A 22,509-nucleotide genomic window follows, 5' to 3' on the forward strand; every position below is an offset into this window, starting at 1 on the left:
TGACCTGTAAATATTCCTGCTAATGTGACCTCCCTTAAAAATATTCTTATTTCAGTTAATGACATATCTTCTTCCAGATTCGTCCATGGGTTATCTCCCTCGCATTTACCCTGGGTTACGGATCTATGTGTGTCAAAACGGTATATATGTACCGATCACTGTCGACGATCGAAATGTTCAAAGTTAATCGGGTACGTGTAGGGTTCCACTGGTGTCACTCCTAACTTACAATTTATCAAAACTTTGAGTCAATTGCAATCAAAACTTTGAGTCAATTTTGGAATATCCTCGAAATTTCTTTGAACCTGCCTTACACCTGTGAATGTAGTATGTGAATATTCTCGAGGATTTGTGGAGCTCATGTCGCTTAATTTCAATTCAGGGCAAACTGGTTCGCAGTTTGTTTGTAATTTTTTGTAATGTCTGTTTTTTTTTGGGGGGGGGTGTGGTTAAGCCAATATTATACGTTTAGCGAATTATGTCACTGTCAATGGTAATGTTAAATGACTGCGGACCGCGACACGGTCCGTGTCTGGAAACAATTTATTTTGAGAGACTCCAGTTGGTCCACAGTTCTTTGTCAAATATCTCAACTGACGTCAAACTATGATATTAGTTCATGTATAATGCCATGAACAAGTCAAAACCCAGGGGTGTACTCTTAGCTGGAGGATGTTTGTTGCTTGATGATCACAGAATGAAGACGCATTGGCTTTAAGTATTTCATAAAGACTTGTGTACCAGCTAGAGGGCGATATAGTAATCGGTCCATCTAATACTTGTTCAGCATTGTTAGGGCAGATCACAGATTTAATTCAATGGAAGAGAGTACCCACTGTTGAATTAAATTAGATGGTCACTTATAAATCATTTGTCCTTGAATAAAGATTTTAACTTCGAGTATCTTTTCAATGTGATCATAGTCAGACATGTATCAGGCTTGCAGCGTCGCCGGCATAGTAATGGTTGACCTGGTGATACTGATGACACGACAGTTTTACGATCCCCCTGAGGTTGGAGAAGTCCGCTTTGCAACAGAGGTAATGTCATTCGTTGATGGAGAGAGAGAGAGAGAGAGAGAGAGAGAGAGAGAGAGAGAGAGAGAGAGAGAGAGAGAGAGAGAGAGAGAGAGAGAGAGAGAGAGAGAGAGAGAGTTTCGAAAACATTGACCATTAACATATTATATGTAAAAAAGTATGCTAATCTGCTGCTTAAGAAATCATCATTTGAAATAAACTCAATTTTTATCGGTGATGTTCCTCTGTAGAGTTAACACCCCGAGTGTTTTTGACTTTTGAATATTCGATATGCTTAGGTAATCTGTTTCTCGAAGCTCAAAACTTGCTCGTTTACTCTCGATTTCACTTTTGATTACCAAAGGATTATTGAGAAATATTCTAAAACTTACTGTACCAAGGCGGGTACTACAAGAAAGAAACCGGGAAGATAAAATATATTGCTATGTTTAACACAAATCCTCTTCTGTATAGAGTGATCTCTGTGCGCGGAAGATCTTGAATGATTTTCTCTAGGAAGTGTGCATGCAGCCGTCCAAAGAAAAAAGTTTAAGCCTGGTATTTCTACTAGTGTATTATGTATGTTTTTATTGATCCTTGGAAGTGAGACTTGGAAAGAAAAAGAAAGAAATTCCATCTTATCTTTAAAAATTATTACTATTCATATGTTCCACTTGATGATTTCGAGTAAGCCATTATATTTCTCAATCTCGTCATCGAAACATTTAGATAGCTCAGGATCAAGGAATTGTTTGCAAACTTGTGTGTTGCCACGCTTACAGTCCACCCGAGTGGTTATTGTTTATTTTTAGATTTGACATTTTATTATTATTGGTAGTTTCGACCGGATGAAGTCATACACTTCAAAAGGACCACGTGTTTTACAGAATGGAATTACTGGATTTCCGCCCTCTACGTTTACAAGGGTGCACAAATAATGACAGCATGTGTCGTATCTTGCAAGAGCAAGATAACCTCGGCAAAGATGATGTATGAAATCAGGTACAATGATGTTGTGGTGTTTTTACGCTGTCTGGCACCTGTTTTGTCTGTCTGTCTGTCTGTCTGTCTGTCTGTCTGTCTGTCTGTCTGTCTGTCTGTCTGTCTGTCTGTCTGTCTGTCTGTCTGTATGTATGTATGTATGTATGTATGTATGTATGTATGTATGTATGTATGTATTATATGTGTTTGTCTGTCTGTCTGTCTGAGTTTAGTCTACCAATAGACCAATAGGCAGTCTCCTTTTTGTATGTTTATGTTTTTCTGCCTTTGAATACACACCTCCTATAACCACTGTTTCAACATGCCAATTTTGAATATCGTGTCAGATACAGGCTGACCATTTTTGTGCACCATTTCAACTTTGTAATTAAGTAGTACGTCTGTCTGAGCTACTCTGTTTAAATGTAATAAAAGTTCTTTCTTCAAGGACCGAATTGAAAGAATTAATGTTTTGAATCTAAAATGACCTCTGGAATAAATGTTAGTTGTCACTGCACTTCAGTTATGTTTTGTGAGCCTTTTCACAAAATAACCAATACCCATCTTCACAAAGATTATCGATTGTCAAAGTTAAAAACATTTAAATTTTGATAACAGTGTAATGTCTTTACATCAATGACTAAATACTTGATGGTGTGACAGTTGAAGTAAATGCCCCTTCCACAGGCAAAATATTATTGAGAACTTTCTCGTTCATCTCAAATTTTGCTAATGTCTTCATAGGGTAAAATATTTATGTTAGTTATGTTTGGTCATAAAACAATTTATTAAAAATATTGACTGTGAGCTTGTTTTGCTTCGCCATCCTGCTGAAAAAAGTGACGTCAGTTTCTAATATATCCATTGGTCACTGAGTTCTATACAGTGACATACACAATCGGAAAAGATATATCAACATTTTCAATTCTCTTACAGGTCTATGCGTCTGATGACGTGCGCCAATGGTGTCATATCCATTATCGGCGCCATCTTGGTGATACTTTTGGACGTTCACAATCCAAACATCGAGTTTGCTATCATCGCTTCTTGTACATTAGTGGGAGCTTGCTTTATCTCCACCAGTCATTACGCTTTAAAGGTAGAGTTTGTTATGCAACGGTGCGCCCTCAACGAGTGTTGATTAGAGGCCACATTTTCTTTGCTGACTAAATCGTGTCAGTGTGCAAATTTTACATTTTCCTAGACAAAGATTGATAACTAGCCATAAGATATACATAAATTAAGCCCTTTATAGTGAACATAATAATTTTTTCACGACTAGGCAAAAAAGAATGTTTGTTTCTCTTTGTCGAGAGTCTATCTACGCTATTATATTAAGGGCAAGAGCTTTCAATTCGTGTCCGCTCTTTAAAACAAACGTAAACAATGTGAGTGCACTCTGCGTGACAAAATATGTTCAAATTCTATATGATTTTGAACGGTAAATTTATCGTCGGCAGAGGTAATAATTATATTAAATTATTCTGCGTGCCAGAATTACATAAACATTCTCATGCACGATACAGTTCTAAACAGTAAACTTTTCGTCTTCATTTTACTGCGTGTCAGGACAACAAACATTCTCGGTTTGATTTTTATGTCTTGTGAGCTTAAGAAAGAAAAGGACATGAAAAGAACACCAGCGAGTGATCATTTAAAGAGATCTAGGGTCAGAAATAAAACTATTTTTGCCCAAGTAAGAGGGCTAAGATCACACATGTAACAACAGCTTTCAGGTGTAGCTTTAACATCTCATTACAAATACTGGAGCTCATATCCAAAGACATGTGATGGTGATCTAGTGAGATATACATGTGAATTAATTAGATCTCTCCAGTCACAAAAATATAAAAATATCCATATCAAATCACCGTAACAAGTTCTTAAGCACATTTTGATATCACACTTTTGAAGGTTTTTGAATTGACCAAAGTCAGGCGCAAATTGAAACGCCGACATATCCAAAGGTCTGGGGCTCGCATACAACGAAATCGCTCGTCTCGGAGGGACTCGTTTTCGTCTGCGGCCATGTCAAGCAAGGTAAACCAGCGATGGGTGCCGGATAGCACAACATTTCTGTCGAAGAACAGCATCTATCTTGGCGTAGTCAAAGACAAGGACAGCCTATCCAATGTCTACACAACGGTAAATGGACAATATCAAGTACCCATAAACTAATACACTCAGTCTACGAGACGAATGGTTTAATCCGGCGAGCATCGGAGGAGGTGCTCGTTCAACTTTTATCATAAAAAATTCTAAGTTGTAAACGAGTATTAACTCTGTGCGTATTTTAAAATGGTAGCATAATCGGCTGCATATTTGTTGGTCTCCCAATGCGCCCTTGAATGAAATGGTTCGATTAAAGAGACAGTGTTACAGTGTAATTACTATTATATCAAACTTTTAACTTCTGAAAACGTTTAATTGTTACCATCAATCGTAGAATGAGGAGATGGTTAAACGTTACTATTGTCGTTATTTACAGGTTGAAGGGAGCATAATAGTACACACAAGGGCAAGTGTAAGCGAGGACGAGGTCAGCGAACTTAAGCTTGAGATCAGCCAGCTGAAAGAAGCGATCGAGAAGTACCGAGCGAGAAAGAAACCAAAAAAAGATGCCGACGAAAGCGCTAGTGTAGTAGATCAAGAAGTGGGACGGGATCTGAATCCTTCGACAGCAGACGAAAGCAGCGCCACTGACGACAAAAGAAGTGTGTCAGGTGACACCGTGAACGAGCCAAAGACGACAATTGTGAGGCTGTGCACGAGTCTTTGAATGATGTCATAGTTACCGTGTCCGAACGCGATCATGAATCAGGAAGCAGCGATGAAGATGTGTTTCAGGATTGAATACCTGTTAATCAATCTGGCAAGACATTCCCATATGCTCAGATCAACGTTGATTTCAGTATGGGTTCGAGAAAGTAATTCAAAGTGTGATCATGAAGCGTTTCTTATTCATGCCATCAGTTTTTGCTGTTACTTTTCAGTAAATATTTCGAGCAGATCTTCACAAGAATTTTGTAGCTTCGATCTAGGAATAGAAACACCAAAAGATAAAACATGGTAATTTTGAATGTATAATCATAGTATTTCGAATCACGTGCACATTCGGACGAACTTTCATATTTAGGAAAAGCATGTATGAAAATATTATATATACAGTGAAAACAAATTGGTTCGTTAGAATTTTTATGATTTTATGTGTGATAAAGCACCACTTTCACTCCCGTCGTTCAAAATCATTAGAATCTCTAGTCAATATTCCTTTTTGATCTTGTTCAAAGATGCAGGCCCTTTATGCACCTTGAAAATTCTCACAGATTACGTTGTGTGTATTGTGTGTAATATATGTGTACATCATTGTCTGTAATTTTCTCGTTCTATCAGCCTTTCACTGAACGCTGTTGACATCATGACTATTATATTATACCCTTCTGGAAGGGTCATCTGGATACGAAGACTGTGATTGAAATAGTGCGACATTTGTGCTATCAAGGGACAAATTATCAGTCACTCTGTCGCCATTGTTTACAGCTGCGTATTAATATTTAACAAATTCACTGGGGCATACATACCCAGTACGAATAAATTTGCAATTGATCTCAAATATAAGATCCTAAAGTGCACCCCATCCTTCTGGCTGTAATTTATAGCCGATTTGCAAATTTTCGTGCGATTAACAAGGTATGAGGGAGACCATAAAGGGAAACCTATTAACCATCACGAACAAGATTGTATGGTGATTAATACATCAACTTTACCAGGTGTCATCTAGTGAAATATTTGTACTTTTGGTAACAGCTGGCCACCAGATCCTGAAGGTGCTTCCTGTATCAACAAGACTTTAAAAGGTTCATACAGCTTCGTCAGCTGTAAACATTTGATGTGCATTCTGCCATATATGTCCTGATTGATACAATTTAACTCGAGTTCTACTCCGGAAAACAATATATGACAGAATGCTGAGTATTTGACTCTTCAATATAACCTATATGTGGGAATTGTGAGACGTTTTATTGTTCACAGACAAATTAAGAAATGACAAGAATTTATAATATTTCATATTATTGTATGTTGTATTAAACGTGTTATGTTTTGCAACGGCAATGCCTTGTATGTCAACGTAGGCGTGGAAGTGAAATACCAAAATGTGTTTCTTTTATGATTGGACAGCAATGACATAGTGTCACATTTATTGCTATTGCATGTCCAGTTTATTGTCCCCTGCGTATAAGTGGAAAATGTACATTTATTACAAAGATACCTCTACTCGAACGCGTCGACGGAAAGTTCTATTAACCACCAGATATTTCAAAGCGTAATTACTGGGAAGAAGGACCGATTACATATTAAATGAAGTATTGAATTTTATTATTTCGAGTGAAAGATATATTTTGTCATGAGTAATCTGGTACAATGAGGTTTTCTAGACCACTCAGTAGCGTGAAAAGAAATGAAAGATGTACCTCTATGTTGATAGTATGAAAATGAACCTGAAACAGAGATTACTTTTTGAATAAATTCGAGTATACTTTTAAAAAGTTGACACTGACTTGGTAAAATTTATGTCAAATACGAATTGTCTCCAGACAGTTAAACCAAATCGAAATGTTACAGCACACGCTTAACAGAAACGTAGAATCTGGTTTTTTTCTTACAACTGGCAAAAGCTTGTTATTTCTGTCGAGACGCAACCACAGAAATTTCCATTTCCTTATTTGTTGATATCTAAAATTCTCGCTCCTATATTTATACTATATGTATTCTGTTGTACCTGTAATTCAGTCATTTTCGATCGGATCGAAACTCGTATACTGTTGAACCTACTCACGCATGCGCAGTAAAGCATAGGCTAAATCCCCACCCTAAAGATTGTCAATAGTATTGTTACATGATCGAGATACATTACGGACAAAGATGAAACTTCACTATATGTAAAATGTCTCGCAAATGCTTGAACTTTATCCTGAGTGTTTTACAATGTAGAGGCACAGGTACATATGCCGTAAAATTAACGTGCTTAGAATTTTAATGTTCGATGGTACAAGCGGAACGTTATAAATAAATATAAATGCTTGTATAGAATAACACAAATTACTTCAAGTAAAAGTAATATATATATATATATATATATATATATATATATATATATATATATATATATATATATATATATATATATATATATATATAAGTTTCGGACTAATTTTTCACTACTCTGTTTCAATGTATCAACTACAGAATTTTACTATAATCCGATCATCATGACCAATGCCCGTTGTCCTGCTTGCCAACACAGCCTGTGTATGTGAAATGACCATTGTTATTGTTGATAAATGTATTCTAGTCCGGACCTGAATACAAAATTTAAACAATAACAATGCAGATTATACGCATATAAGGTATATTTATGAGCTAAATAATAGGAATTTCTCCATGGTTCAGGGATTCACACCAGAAACTGCAGATGATATACAGAAACAAACAAAATAAAAAAATGACCAAAGTTACAGCTAATGGATCTTTAAACTTTCGTTTGTCTTGCAGCATTTCTACTCTTTCGGGAGCTCCGATCTTCTATTTCGCTTTCGGTGCTTGTTTCGTCCTCCACGTGTTGTTTAGCCTTAACAAATGGACATCTCCTTCTAATATACAACGCTATCAAGAGCACAGCGAACACCGACACAGCTATTATAGCGAGGTGTTTACTTTTTCCTGATAAAAAGAGATGCATTTCATTAAAGTAATGTTTGTCGTATTCGCATACACCCAAGAGGATCATAACAATGTATTATTTTCCACTGTATATCAATTTATTTGATGTGATATTTTTACAGCTATCTATTTCACAACCTGATTCGGATACACTTCAAGCAGAATAGAGATGGTGTATCGATATATGATCATACGTTGCGAAGGCAGGATAATGAGAGGTTATTAACCAATACCGCCTGTTCATTAGCATGAGTGTCATTTCTGTTCATTAGCATGAGTGTCATTTGTGGTGATTCGTACACGAGAGGAAGTTGACTGTCTGACTCAGCACGAATAACACTAATGTTGATACGGCGCAAGGAACTGCTGCTATTGGGCAATAACTGATCTATCATATACCAATGCCCCGCCCGGAATTTTACAGATGGCGGAAAAAAACCTAATGAGGCTTTCCCTTGCATTGTGCCATGCTCGTAAATATGGGGCATTTATATGGTGTACTTCATGAACCCAACGTTGCTGTAGTTACTGTAGTTATCCGGGAGTGTCATGTGGCAGTCATGCAACTAGCTATCCCTGACATATCCCCTATGTTGACATAACCATATGTCCCCCAGACAGTATGATAATTGTAGTAAGCTATCTATTCCTGATCGGAGAAAATTTCTTAGGCAGGGACATATCCCTCTAATGATAATCAATACACCTTAAGAAACACAAGACAATCACATTGTCGAATATAACGAAGGAAGATTTTAAAATGAAGAAGAGATGTAAATGAGTATGTACATTTTGCGAAGTCGAGTCGTGCATGATATCTACACTATTCATCTTGAAAGGTTTTCACAATAAATTCAGTCACCATCATACATATTTCAACAAATATATTGAAAGTTTCGAAATATTTTCGAAACTCTCAATATGAATGCAGTGAAAAGACGATATCACAAAAATCTTGAACATTCTGTTTGATTGCGTACACAATGTATTGAAAACGGTGAGGCTAAGTTCTTGAAACAAAGGTTTTACTTTTTAAGTACGGGACGCAATGTGAGGAATGCAGGATATTCCGGTTGCCTTTGACATTAATTTTGATAAAAGTCACTGAAAGTAAGTTGAAAACTTTAATAGTTGAAATGTGCGAATGCAGAAGATTATCAAATGAAAGTTCTGTGATTTTGAGGAGGCATAACACATAACGAGTAGAATATTTCTGGACTGAAGCGACCTACTAAATTGAGCTCACCAAAGTCATGATCCTTCTGCGTGTCCTCATTTTCAGCTGTTCTTCCATGTTTATCGTTTCTACGAAGAAAACGAGTCAATTCCGTTGAACCCAAATATGGATTGGTGGACGTTTTGCTTGTAGAAATCATACTTGTAGGACCTCGAATGATAAAATAAAGTGACAATACAAAATGGTATATTTCTTTTAATAAAACGGAAGGTGAGTTTAAAGATAAGAAGATAAACCATCTTTGTCACCAATTTTTACGATGTAACATTTTCCTGCTTTGCGCTACAACAAGCGTCAAAACTATCCCTAGGCCATAACATCTTTGCTGTACGCTCCTTTGTTGACAATGAAAATACGTTTGCCAATTAATAATTAAGGTTAACAATCAATAGCACGTACTTCAATCAATCTCTCTTAAAATACCTGATGACGTTTGCTGAGATAATTAACGAATGCTTCTGTCTATACAATTAATATCAAAATTCGATGCATTTTTTACATTAATACTTTACCTTAAAATAATCTGATGCATGTAAAAATACCTTATCATCGTCCTTTACCCTGTCGTAGATTATGACGGCTGTATTCATTCAAATTTTGCGCGAAAATCCGACTCTGTCAGACGGAGACTACTCTGACGCATCAATAGGAACGCGCGTCCGAATGTGACAAGCTTAAAGGTATACTGTCACCTGTTCCAATTTTGCCCCAGTTACCATGGAAAAAGAAAATCTAACCAATCACAGATTTTAAGCGGGTGGCCGCTTTTTAAAAACAGCGCCCTCACATGGCATTTGAATACCAAGGAATGCCCATTTGACCATATATGGGCATATTTAGATTACAGGTGACTGTATACCTTTAAGAATCAGCTTGAGCCGAACAACTTCATCCGCCACGCTGGTATAATAAAGGTCCAAATTACATCGCACGGGAATGTAAATTTTATTCTACTAAAAGAAGTCGGTCTATGCACGTGATATATGCATAATCTCCCAGTATTTCTCACTCGTGTGACGTCATCGAAGACTTGTGTTCCCCAAACATAGCTGAATCCCTCCGATACTGATTACTGACGCTAACAAGATGACGTTACACTCAAATATATATATATATATATATATATATATATATATATATATATATATATATATATATATATATATATATATATATATATATATGTATATAAGGGGCCAAACTTACCTAACGCGGATTCAGCGGTAGATTCATGTGGGTCCCTATTTGAAATAGCTGTTGTTGGTTTAGCTTTAAAGGACAGGAGATAAGAGAAAAAAGTGAAATAAGATACGAGGTAGCCTAACAACATTTCATTGTCCTAAATGAATAAACAAAAGTACAAATTTTCATTTGGAGGGAATGTTTGAAGACACCACTGGACAATGGGAATTATAATGACGTTATACGAAGCACAATCTTAAAGGTCTGATGAGTAGATACAAAGTATTATATCAATTATTTACACTCCCACTTTGACACACCCTCCAACATTTCATCATTAATCGCGTACATCAGAGACAAAGAGAAACACAGTGTTTCTCTTTGTCTTTGGAATTGTGGAATTACAAAAATGTAAAATAGGACGAACACTTACGGCATATTCAGTGTAAACATACCTTGTAAAACCATGCCCGTGTCAAAAGCCGCTGCAATTGTCATTGCGAGCCAATCGAAACCAGATGGTAATACTATTACTGTGTCATGCAGTATTGTAAGATCAGTTGCCGCTGTACCTATGGGTCGGTGTTCTTTGTCCCAGAATTGGCCTTCTTGAAATGCTGCTACAAGAACTGTGTAACCTTGTGATGCCAGACCGACCAAGAGTTCTTTGTCCGGAGAAAAAGACACTTTCTTAACACCAGCGCTGTTTTGTATTGGCTCCTCCCAAGATAACGTTGCACTTGACCAGAGGTGTACCATCTCTCCTGTTCCTACTCCCAGGAAAATATCTTCTTTCGCGACAGCAATGCCAATCATACAACAGGAAGTTTCTATTGGATCTGACCATTTATCAGAGATCTTAAACTTAACCTTTCCTACTGTGTCTAAAGCAACAAGATTCCCATTCTTCATCACTTCAACGTCAGTGATTGGTTCCGAATCCTCTAGTGTCACGAGTGTTCGATGTTTATCTCCTGAGTAGAGCATGTTATCAGATCCTACATATAGAAGAGTATCTCCTAGAAATGTGAGAAAGGAGCATTGTCGTCATCAGGATAAAGAGAGATTTTGATCTCGATATTGTTTGCCGACTTCTCGTTACTGTCATGTGCGCCTAAAGATTGCACTTGAAACATTTTTGAATGAGATAAACATACATTTAATTTTAGTGAAATCTAACATTGTTTCCTTATAAATTCTAGGGGTAATTTTCAAATATAACTCATATAAGAATAATTATGCAATTTTGTGCCAATAGAAACGATAACAATCATTGATTAAAAGATTGTTTAACATTTTCGAAATTATAACGAGACACAGACGATAATGATTATGGTATTGGGGTTGTTGATGATGATGATTACGATAACGACAATGATGTCATGTGTTCCACCTAAATAAAACTAATACTACCTGAAAGTTAATGGAATAGAAAAGAGATATTTGAATACAAGGAATCTGGGGACTCATTTTCAACAAGGAATTATTGTTAATAAATAACACAACAGGGCTTAATTCTTTATTACAAAATAATCTTTCAAATCACTTTTGTTTTTCTATCTGCGTTTGAGGTTAAATAAAAAAATGATGCTACTGTAAATAGTGACAAGTTCTACTTGAGAAATGCCTGTACATCAGCAAGGAAAGCGTTATATGACCTGTACTTGATCATGTTACATCGCTTCCTGTACTTGCATAGATTATCGTATTCCTTAAACTGTGTGGGATGTTTGTCTATGTGTTTTCAAATACCAATATATGCAATGCCACTTGTATTCGTACTTTCTGTTGTTGGAGCATCATTATCGCCTTCGATCGTCAGCTGAGAGCCATCTGAAAAAGAAAACTGAATAATGTATTTTTGGTGATGATGTTGACAAATGATGACGATGATGATGACGTTATGGTATCGATGTCTAGCCCTAGTAATAATCGAGTTATTGAGTGTGAAGTGTGAATACCAGGTGCAACCATTGTAGTTTCAAACAGAGAGGACGGCTTTGCAACTGTACCACACTATCGCCCGTAAATGTTACATATATAAATATTTTCCCTTCATATACTAGAATTGAATTTGATCTAAAGAATGTATGGTATCTCCACCGGGTGTTTTTTACCACGATATATCCGAAATGCGGAAGTTAAATATTTGACAAAAATTCTATTAAATTATATGCAATCCGATCTATCACAGTGTATATACATATACATACCTATATATATATATATATATATATATATATATATATATATATATATATATATATATATATATATATGACCTACCTACCTGTCGTGCTAACCTGATTTGTCGTTGATGCGGGTAGACGTCCTGAACAAATAGCGATCAAGCTGCCAGATCCATTTGTCAAATAAAGTATGCCATCTAAGTGTAATGTAAAGTCAATGCACTCTGAGTCCAAATGAAGGACTCTCGTGGTCAATTGGAAGTCAGTCATTCTTGCCCGAAATATTTGTTTACCGTCCATTGGAAGAACAAAAATGCCGTATTCATTTGAGTATACCACACTTCGGACGTCACCACTATTTTTAATTAGTTGCCAACCGGCTGTTATGTTGTCTCTCATTAAGAGTGCTCTCTCTGCACTTACACCAAGAACGCGCTTCTCGTACCATGTCGCACTGGTCACACAACAACTGTGTTCAATTAAAATCCAACCATCCGTTTGCATCGATATTTTGATCTGCAGTTCGTTGTTTACGCTCACACCTAACAGTATACCATCGCTTACGTCGACATCTTTTGTCGCCCAAGTGCCTTCAAGTGGACCGTATATGCTACCAGTGGAGCTGCTTTGAACTGCTAATTGCATACCACTCGTTACGTAGATAAGATCCACATCGGCAGGAAGTGTGTAAACTGATCGTAATTTTCTGCTGTCAAGGTGTTTAGCAGTCAAGATAGTGCCAAAATCGTCCACTAGGGAATAACAAACAACAAAACCCTTTTGACTTACATTATTTTACCTTTTTTCTCCTTTTGGAAAAAATAATGTAAACCGTCTACCCTCAATGTGATGGCGGATGCCCAGTGTAATTTGTTCGATAAAGACTAGCGTTCTGAAATGACATTTCAGCACCCCGCACAATGTTGCCAATAGCAAAATACATTATTCGATTGTCGTGCTATTTAATGAAACTCATGAACATGATACACTGAGAACATGACACGATTCGAAATGCTCTCGCCTACTCTATGTTGTGATATTGTCCACCTGGGCGAATTTCAGTTTTTTAACTCTCTCTTCTGCGCACATCAAGTACTAGTGCCGGTTTATTTGTCGCACAAAATGACACATCTCGTTAAATTTAGCTGAATTTTAGAAACTTTGTTTGACTTGTAGGATGTAACGTGTTCATCTGTTATCTTGTAAATTTTCATAGGTGTGGAGAGCTTGACAAAAGACTAAACACGTATATAACGATATTAAACGTAAAAGCTCGACATTACCTTTAAAGTTTCTGCCGTGAATTGAAGTCATAACATGTGCACTAGTTACCATAAATGGAACAGTGTATAAGCATCCGAACATTAGATTCAGGATGAGCGTCATAATTAATCTTCAATCAGACTATCCAGAAAAAATGAACAAACACACACGACTGGAACTAATATATGATAATTGGATCTTAATATTTTTCAAATTTCTCCAAGGTGCTTGCTGCCCTATGGTTGAATATTGCAATATTACAAATTACTCATAGAAACAAGTGTATAACTTAAGAAAAAAAAAGCAGATTAGCTTACATAGTGAGATTATACCGAGATTACTTCACCATCCAATTATCCTAAATTAGTTCCAAATCGTGTGAATAATCAAGTTTTGTTATTGCGTTACGATTTATTGTTTTTAGAATGAACGGTTTCACGAGCGACTACACGTGTGACTGGAAGGTTTAATTCATTATGGTTAAAATATGACATTAAACTGGTCCAATAATCATTTCCATTCAAGGTAATTCATTACCAGGTCCTTGAGACATTTGCAATTTTCAATTTAAGTAGGACCATCTTGAACTACTGTTAGTTAGTGGTGGTACCAGGTGTCCGGAATGGGTAAGCATACCCTGCTACAACCGTCAGGATATATCCCAAAATTGTCTAAATATTGTATATAATGATACAGTATATAAATCACAGTAATGAGTCAAAGCCGGGAAAGCTGTCACTAATCATTTGAGTGACCGAGAAGTCATCTCTTTGGTCATACAGCTTAGTGTGTAGCCAATTAGTACCCACTTGTAGGAACAGATCAAGATATGAAGCTGAGTTCTTACCCCTCGGTTGTTTCAAATTCCAACTCATCTGGATAAATACGATGTAAGTAATTTGATATGTCTGGATTGTCTAGACTAATCAGATCACCAATATATCTGTGCGTGTTGTTAAAACGCCTTTCAAGTGTTTAGACCCGGCTTGTAGAGAAATTGTGGGAAATCTGCTTCATATGAATAAGGGGTGCACAATTTGTACCATTGGTATGCCGATATATTGTTGAAATGTCATATTTCCAAACTTAACAAATATGTTGTCGATAAGAAATTAACCATTTTAACTTTTTATTCATCTAAAATAACCCGACCTATAATTGATGATAATGTATTGGTACCTTCTACTGCCATTTTTATCTAGGAAAGCTCGTTTAACAAAAGATGACAGTCTTGTTTAAGTTTATCGTGGGGAATTATGATGTATGATATGGAAAAGTCAAATGTTCGGACCAACCTGTATTTGTTTTTCTTGACTCTTAAACCAAGCAACAATTCCTTTGAATTTTTAGTATCTATACATTTGATTCAACCCACTCGTTTAAAAAAAACAAGTATCTAATTTTACTTTGGCAGAATGCACACACAACTCATCAGTGCCATATTTTAACCAGATCTTTATGTTGTTCATATTAAGTTATGTTAAGAAATTGTTGATGAAATTCAGAAGAAAGCCTCACAATGATTTTGTTATTTGGAACAAAGCCATACTAAAGTTAGATGCCTATATCTATTTGCAGACTTTTCAGAAGTAGAACGTCGAACTTGAAAATGAGTCAATACAAAATGGTGGCCAGGTGGCCATATCGAATCTCACCGTGAAATAAAATGTTAAAGTAAATCGACCATTGGTAAGATCCAACATAATCCATTGAATTCTATCAAGAAATGGTCAACTGACATTGGATTGTCTATCCCATCGGCTGATAGTGACGGAGAGGCATGTCCCTAGCATTGTATTACCCTACATGGAACGGAAAATTACTCACATCGAACTATAAATTATGAGTCGATGGCCCACTAAAGGAAGGAAAGGGAAGGAAACTGAGCTTGAGGTAGCAACATACAAAATCGACTTTCAGATTTTCATTTTTTCTCAGTTATAGAAATCCCAAACCCCAATAAAGTATATTTTCTAAAAGCCCTGATATTTGGAAATCCGACAGTAAAGCCATTTCATAATTGTCACGTGACAAGCGTTTTGCTGAAAATTCAAAAATCGGGTTTTCCTGCCCTTAGCGAAAACGCTGCGATATTTTGCTTGAAATTTATGCAAGATTTTAGCAATATCCTTCAAATCAGTGTGTTTGATCTTTTCTCCGAGTCTCAATTTATTACAGGGCGTGACAATTACAATTTCTTGAAAAGCACCTCAGTCTAACACCTTCAAATTCAATTGTGTATAACAAAAAAACCTGCACGCTTAGCCAAAGATAATAAAACCTTAAATTATAAAATTTGTTAATTGACAAGGGAACTAGACAGTTTGAACGGGCAGATAAAAAGGAAAATTCTGTTGAAATTACCAAATAACTGTTATTCTCTTGAGTTATTTTCTCGGTTAAATCTTCTGTCCATTAGACAAAAAATTGATTTTTTTTTTCATGGGAGTGCTAACATTTAAGTGTATGACTGGAAATGCACCAAAATATCCGTGCATGTTTTTTGTATTTATGAGTGATTTTCATCTTTATAAAACGCGTTCTGTTTCTCGACAAGATCACTGTATTCCAAAGTCAGTTTTAAATACTTGTCAACGGAGATTTCATTACCATGCAACAAAACTCTGAAACGTTACTCTCTGCCAAACGACATAAGAGATGCTCCTGATATTAAACATGTTATGGTGAATCTGAGAGAGTTTATCAAACTGAATTTTCCTTTGTGAACATGTACTTTAATTTTCTCAATATTAATATTGTTGTATGTACTTAGCCCCGATAAAAATTATTCATTGAGTAGCTCAGCCGCTAATTCAATAAATAAATAAATAAATAAAAAAAATAAATAAATAAATAAATAAATAAATAAAATTTGTAAATTTGGGACGTCTTCTCAAACGCTACAATTTGAAACGGGCCGGTGGAATACTATTGCCAGACCCGACAGAGTTTGTGACATGTTTACCCTAAATGCCGTTGAAAATGAATTGTTCTTTCTACTTATTTTTCCCAAGTATATTGACTTGAGAGCTAAATATATATACCTTACTTTAATCCGCCTGTTATGACTTCAAAACTCTCCTTTCATCCCAAAATACAGACACACTCAGCAAAGATGAGCAGATACATTAGAGACAAAATACAGGGAAGTGTTTGCTAGAGATGTCCACATTGTAAATATCTAAGATTATGTTCTGTAGGTATGTGTGTGCGTGTTTTGAATCAGCAATTTTGCAAACTGGCGATCTGTATGTTTTCTATATAAGTTTGTATACCTTAGCCGATGGCCAGAAGTACTGAATAAACACTCACTCACTCACTCACTCACTCACTCACCTACTCACTCACTCACTCACTAATTCACTCACTCACTCAATCAATCAATCGATCAATCAATCTATCAATCAATCAATTACTGCTAGCTGACTTACGATGTCTTACTTACGATGTCTTACGATGATGACTACCGCTGATTTTTTGTAGCTGAATCGTCGTACACTTCCAACCAAGATGCGATCACGATGACAGAATACAGCGAGGAAACACGACTGTGATTTGATTATATGCTTCCTACTAATCCTAAACAAATCTAACATTATCTTCTGGCTAGACTGTCACCAGATGTTAACGAGAAGGTTTGGGCGTGGTATCGATCAACAATAACTTGAAGATGTGCTTTTGATCCCATCACATCACGTGACGTCGATGCTTCCTCAGCATTAATTATAGAAATCGCTGTTATAATTGGCTTAAGATTATGGAATACAGATTCGTTAATTTAAAAAAATCAAAGATGTGTTGACCATACAATGTCTTGTACAGCTTCTACCCAAATATTATTATATTAACCACGGTCCCTCCTGTGGAGGGACCGTGTATTAACCTTGTCTTGTTTCAACCCTTTGGTAATGCATATAATATTTAGCGAAAGGGTGTGTTTGCATTATGATGACGTTAGAGACAATAAGACATTTATTGTTCATAGGCTTAAGTAAATATGTTGGACGGAAAAGTAAGCAGTTGGAATTTTCTTAGTGTCTAGATGCTACATTGTTGCAAAGTTTGAACCTTTTGAAATACAAGAAGAGTAAGAAGAAACTGTGACAGCTGCTCCCAAAATACACCCTTAGTATCTTAATATTGCTTCTAGCTACAGCAACATGATCACTGTACACATTTTGCACCTGTGTATGAAGTGAAGTCTATGCATATGATTTATGAATTGTAATCGAGTGTACCGCTATAACTACCTGAGATATCTCATGTTCAAAGATTGATGTTGTTATACCTTGTAACAATCATTGATTCAATAGCTTGAGTGTGAAGAAATATATGTTATACAAATAAGTAAGTGAGCAAGCAATCAAACGAAAACATATATGGATGGCAGATGGCAGATTTGAACGTATGAAATACAAGAAAGATTTCAACAATGTGACAGCTGCAAAAAATACAAATGCCCTTGGTCGTAATATTACAGCTAGCGGCAGTACATCACTCTGCATTGCACTTGTGTATAAAGTGAACTTTATGCATGTTTTGTTAAAATGTTATTGTATTTCTTTGTCAATAGTCATAGAGTGAACAGCTATAACTACCTAAGGGACCTCATGTTTAAAGATATACATTATAGGCGAGCGGCAGACTCACCTAATTTTCATACTTAATGTACCAACCTTCCAAACCACCTGTCAAATAGGGTCTTACCCCCATATTTGCATAATTTGCAACCAGTTTGCATAAATCCGATATAAAATTAGAAAATGCATTGTTAACTGCTCTAATCATATTTTAAAACGGTCTAGTGGCATATCAAATAAAAGGTATGTTCATGTAGAATAGAGCTACGAACTCCCATTGCAACGTGTATTGCAAATGTTCTTCTTGAATGTTTTCATTTAAATCGTAAATATCTTGAGTTATTTTTAATATTTTCATAAAAAGTGTGTAGTAAATACAAATAATGCCCACATTATGGAGTATAAATATCTGAACTTTGTTTTGCAATTGATTTTCGTTGTTTAGGATACGCACATTAGAACCTTTCCCAATCTTATTCCCATATGGCTGAACAAACAAGAATATATAAATAGCTGTGTGCTGGATAGCCCATATGCATTATTGATGTCATTTCAGCTTGAATTTCTTTCGAACCTTATTTTGATGGATAATCATGTGTTACCACATTTGTGTAATATCGATATTTCATTTCATTTCTTCGTATATTTATTGGTCTGTAATAAAGGGAAAGCAACTCCAAACATCGTTCATATTATAGTTGTTTGCGTGTTGTATATGATATTGTGTAGATTGTAAGTGTATATTATGTTTTGCTATTTTATGTAAAGTGCTGATTAGCTATGACGAGTAATCCAATAAACAGTAAAATACTAATACCTCTTTGGTACCTCTTGCCAAAAATACACAGAATGCCGCCAACCAGGAACTAAGTTCATGGGACCCCCCCAATTATAAGTGGATGATGCAGTCCAACCAGGACCTTTACGAATATCAGATCTCATTGACTAGTTTCCCAAACAAATCGTGAAGAAACGACCAACATACATCAAACATACAACAAACTTTACACGGAAAATTAAGACAATCAAAGTTCCGGCCAATGCGATATTCTTTACACCAAACATTGTCAATGTACACTAATACGCCATACAATGAAGCAATTGAATCAGTCGGCAGAGCATTAAATCGGGAAAGATCATCAAACGAGTACACAACCACTACCAAAATACATTATATGTATGCTGGAAATAATCTTAAAAAACACGTTTGAATTCAAAAATGAATTTTACCATAGGATATTTGGGTGCAGTATGGGATTTCCAGCTTCACCAGAAATTGCCGACATTACTTTTCACGAGAAGAAGTGAGAATAACAGCAACACACAGAAAAAAATATCGCTATGCCTGACATTAAGAGACGATATATTTCTGATTTCCAATAAAGCTCAACACGAGCTTAATGAATTCATATCAAACATGAAAAATGCATTTTACTTTCACATTGTCGGAAGTCATCAAGAAATCACATATTTAGAACTAATTTTCCATAAGCTTATCGATGCAATAAAGAGAACATTTTCGACATCAGAACACACATAAAACCAACTGATATATTTCAGCTCTTATACAAAAACTCATTCCCCAAAAAAGCAACATTCAAGGCGACTGTTAAAGGTGAAACATTACGATACACTATATTACCATGCCCTGCCCGTCGGATTTTGATTTGTCGAGCTGAACCACGTGACTGACCACAACAACACAGTAATGGTTTGTTTACATGCCCGTGAATATGAATAATAAGATTAACAACTCAAAGTATCGTAACTTTACGACTCAAACGGTTATTTTTGGGCTCCGCAAGCCTCGCCCGTTAATTTTTGGCTTTCCTTTCGCCCTTGCCCACAAATAAACGTTAATGGTCAGCGCGTCGCCCGTTATTTCTATAACATGCAACAGCGTAGACAACACAAACAGTGAATTAGAACGCATCATCGGAGAAACAGAACATTATAAGAATTAAACAACTTGAACAAAAACAAAACAATAATACTACGTACAATACTCTAGTTTCCATTACAACATACAGTCCATACATCAGAATTAAGTGAATCAAACAAGCGCTAACAGAAAACATAAGTGAAATGGAAAAAGACGTAACATGAAAACTCTGTTTTGAAAGCAATCAATAAGGCTGCTTTCACAAAAAAGGTGAGGGGGAGGGGAGCTGGAGGAATCAGAAGGGACTTTTTATCAGATTCCGCTCAGTACCCTCAAAAACATTTTCAAGTCTTCGTCTATATGCTCAACATTTTTCAAGCCCCCGTCCCCAGATTATCATGTAGCGCATATTTATTTGGGCAGTTTTGCTTGCAGATGTTTGACATCATCTTTTGATAGCAGTTTGTGGAGGCAATTCCTACAGTAACTTTTAAACGCTTCAGTGGGCTTTTTCGATTTATAAGTCTTGTAAGCTGATTTGAGTTAATCCAACTCGGGCTAGAGCACACAAAATGACAATCATGACAGACTATACAAATTGTTAAGAACTGGCTACATTTTGCCAAATTGTGAAAAAGCTTAGCACAATGACCTACAAGTTTTTTAAAAATACAAGACATATATGACTCAGTTTTTACTTATAACAGTTTTGTAAAGTTGACAACACTGGATAATTTCATCAAATAAACGTTTTAATCTCTGAAAATATGATAGTGTGGTAATGGAAAATGTGGTTAGAAATAAATAATCTATTGAGTCATATATTTTTTCATTTAAATTACAGGCATTACTGTTCAAAATTTTTCCTTTGCCACGCAGCGTTTTTTTTAACATGAGAATGTGAAAATCAAGGAATGAGACTTGGTGAACCTATCTTTTTTCTTCAATATTTGATTTTTCTCATACACCAGAATTCAAAAATCCCTGATAAATGTCACGTCTCCTGGTCTTCCATGTGCTGCTCTCTGGCCTGATCTGTGCACATGTATGTGTCACTATCATGAGCTTCATAGTCAAAACTACAGTTTCTCTGGGAGGGCATTTAACTTGCATTGAAATTTTGGGGTTGACTTAATAAATTATTAGTATTTCAAAATACAGGTGTAGCCTTTGTTCATCCTCGTTTCAGAAATGCTTCACCGTGCGATTGGCACTTCGCAATTTTTGCACTTTTACTTTAATTTGTGTCGTCTGCTCTGCCCTTGGATACTGTGTTGTGTTGTCAACGTAATTTCTAAAACTTCTCTGTCTCGCAAGCTGAATTTCCTACCTGCCATGAGCTCCAAAACGTCGGTTTTCGGCATTGGGGCTTAAAGTGACAAGAATACCCGAACAAGACGACTGATTGCCAAAGACTTATCGAATAAACCAAATCTGAGACGAGTTCTTGTATACTGATCTGATGCCAATTCTGGTTTATTCCGTTGACAAATATTGAGTTGTACATGGACTATTGTAACAATGAAAGTGATGTCTACATCGGTTTGATGTACCAGAAATATGCTTAGACCTTAGACCGTAAAACTGGAATACAATACGAAATACATTGTGTCGCAATCGCACTATATAAAGTATACTCAATTATTTAGTTTAGAGCTGAATATTGCAGACGAAATAACTTGATCCTCACAGAGACGTAATATCGAACAGCTGAATGGATCATATACACTGTACTTCACTGACCAACTCACTATGAAGTCAAAACTCAGACTGGTAAATTCTGAGCGAAAATACAAATATACAGACAAATTCTATTCATGATCAGTACAACATGAAATATATACCTGTAAGCCTTGGAATCAGGAAAATTCTGAAACGAATACAAAATTTGACGAGTACAAAGTTTCTTTAGCTTTTCGCTGTCTCATGGCAGCAAAGCGGAGGAATATTGGACGTACTTGTGTCTGAAGTAAACCATGTGTATCATCTTTTAACACGTATCGAGTTACAAGACACGACAATCTGTTCCTTAAAAAATCTTATTCACGTTAGTAAAAATCTCTGTTTGAAAATAGAATCTAACACATTAAAACCTACATATAGTCCAGTCAAAATAGGATTAGTCCCATCACAAATTGCAGCAAAACTTTTTTCTTAAGAATGCGTTTTGGAGAGGTACCCAGAACAACATATTAAAAGTTTACTTGAATCTATCTTTGGAAAACATTGGCATAGATATAATGTTTTATATAGGCACCTCCTTAATTTGCAACTCGGCACAAACAATAGATGAAGTAAACAACCTAACAAAAATATATGATAAAAAAACCGCATCGATTACCGCATATATATCTTAGTCCATTAAACAGTAAATACAACCATCAGTTTTATACATACTGCCAAAAATACACAGAACTCGATCACAAGGCACAAAGTTCATACGACGCGCGTTAAGTGG

At 36.0% G+C, this 22,509-nt stretch overlaps 1 protein-coding gene across 1 annotated transcript in view; it reads left to right on the plus strand.

Moving 5' to 3' along the window:
* Positions 1–6,450, plus strand: part of LOC139116607 (gamma-aminobutyric acid type B receptor subunit 2-like) — a 32,195-nt gene extending 25,745 nt beyond the window's left edge. Inside the window, exons 13-18 of the mRNA XM_070679203.1 lie at positions 78–191; positions 924–1,040; positions 1,855–2,018; positions 2,934–3,096; positions 3,912–4,142; positions 4,486–6,450. Of these exons, the coding sequence (XP_070535304.1) occupies positions 78–191; positions 924–1,040; positions 1,855–2,018; positions 2,934–3,096; positions 3,912–4,142; positions 4,486–4,776 (1,080 nt within the window). The 3' untranslated portion in view covers positions 4,777–6,450. The remainder of the gene's footprint in view (positions 1–77; positions 192–923; positions 1,041–1,854; positions 2,019–2,933; positions 3,097–3,911; positions 4,143–4,485) is intronic.
* Positions 6,451–22,509: the final 16,059 nt, after the last annotated feature.

The sequence above is a fragment of the Ptychodera flava genome, chromosome 17 (genome assembly GCF_041260155.1).
Source record: "Ptychodera flava strain L36383 chromosome 17, AS_Pfla_20210202, whole genome shotgun sequence".
Classification (NCBI taxonomy): Eukaryota; Metazoa; Hemichordata; class Enteropneusta; family Ptychoderidae; genus Ptychodera; species Ptychodera flava.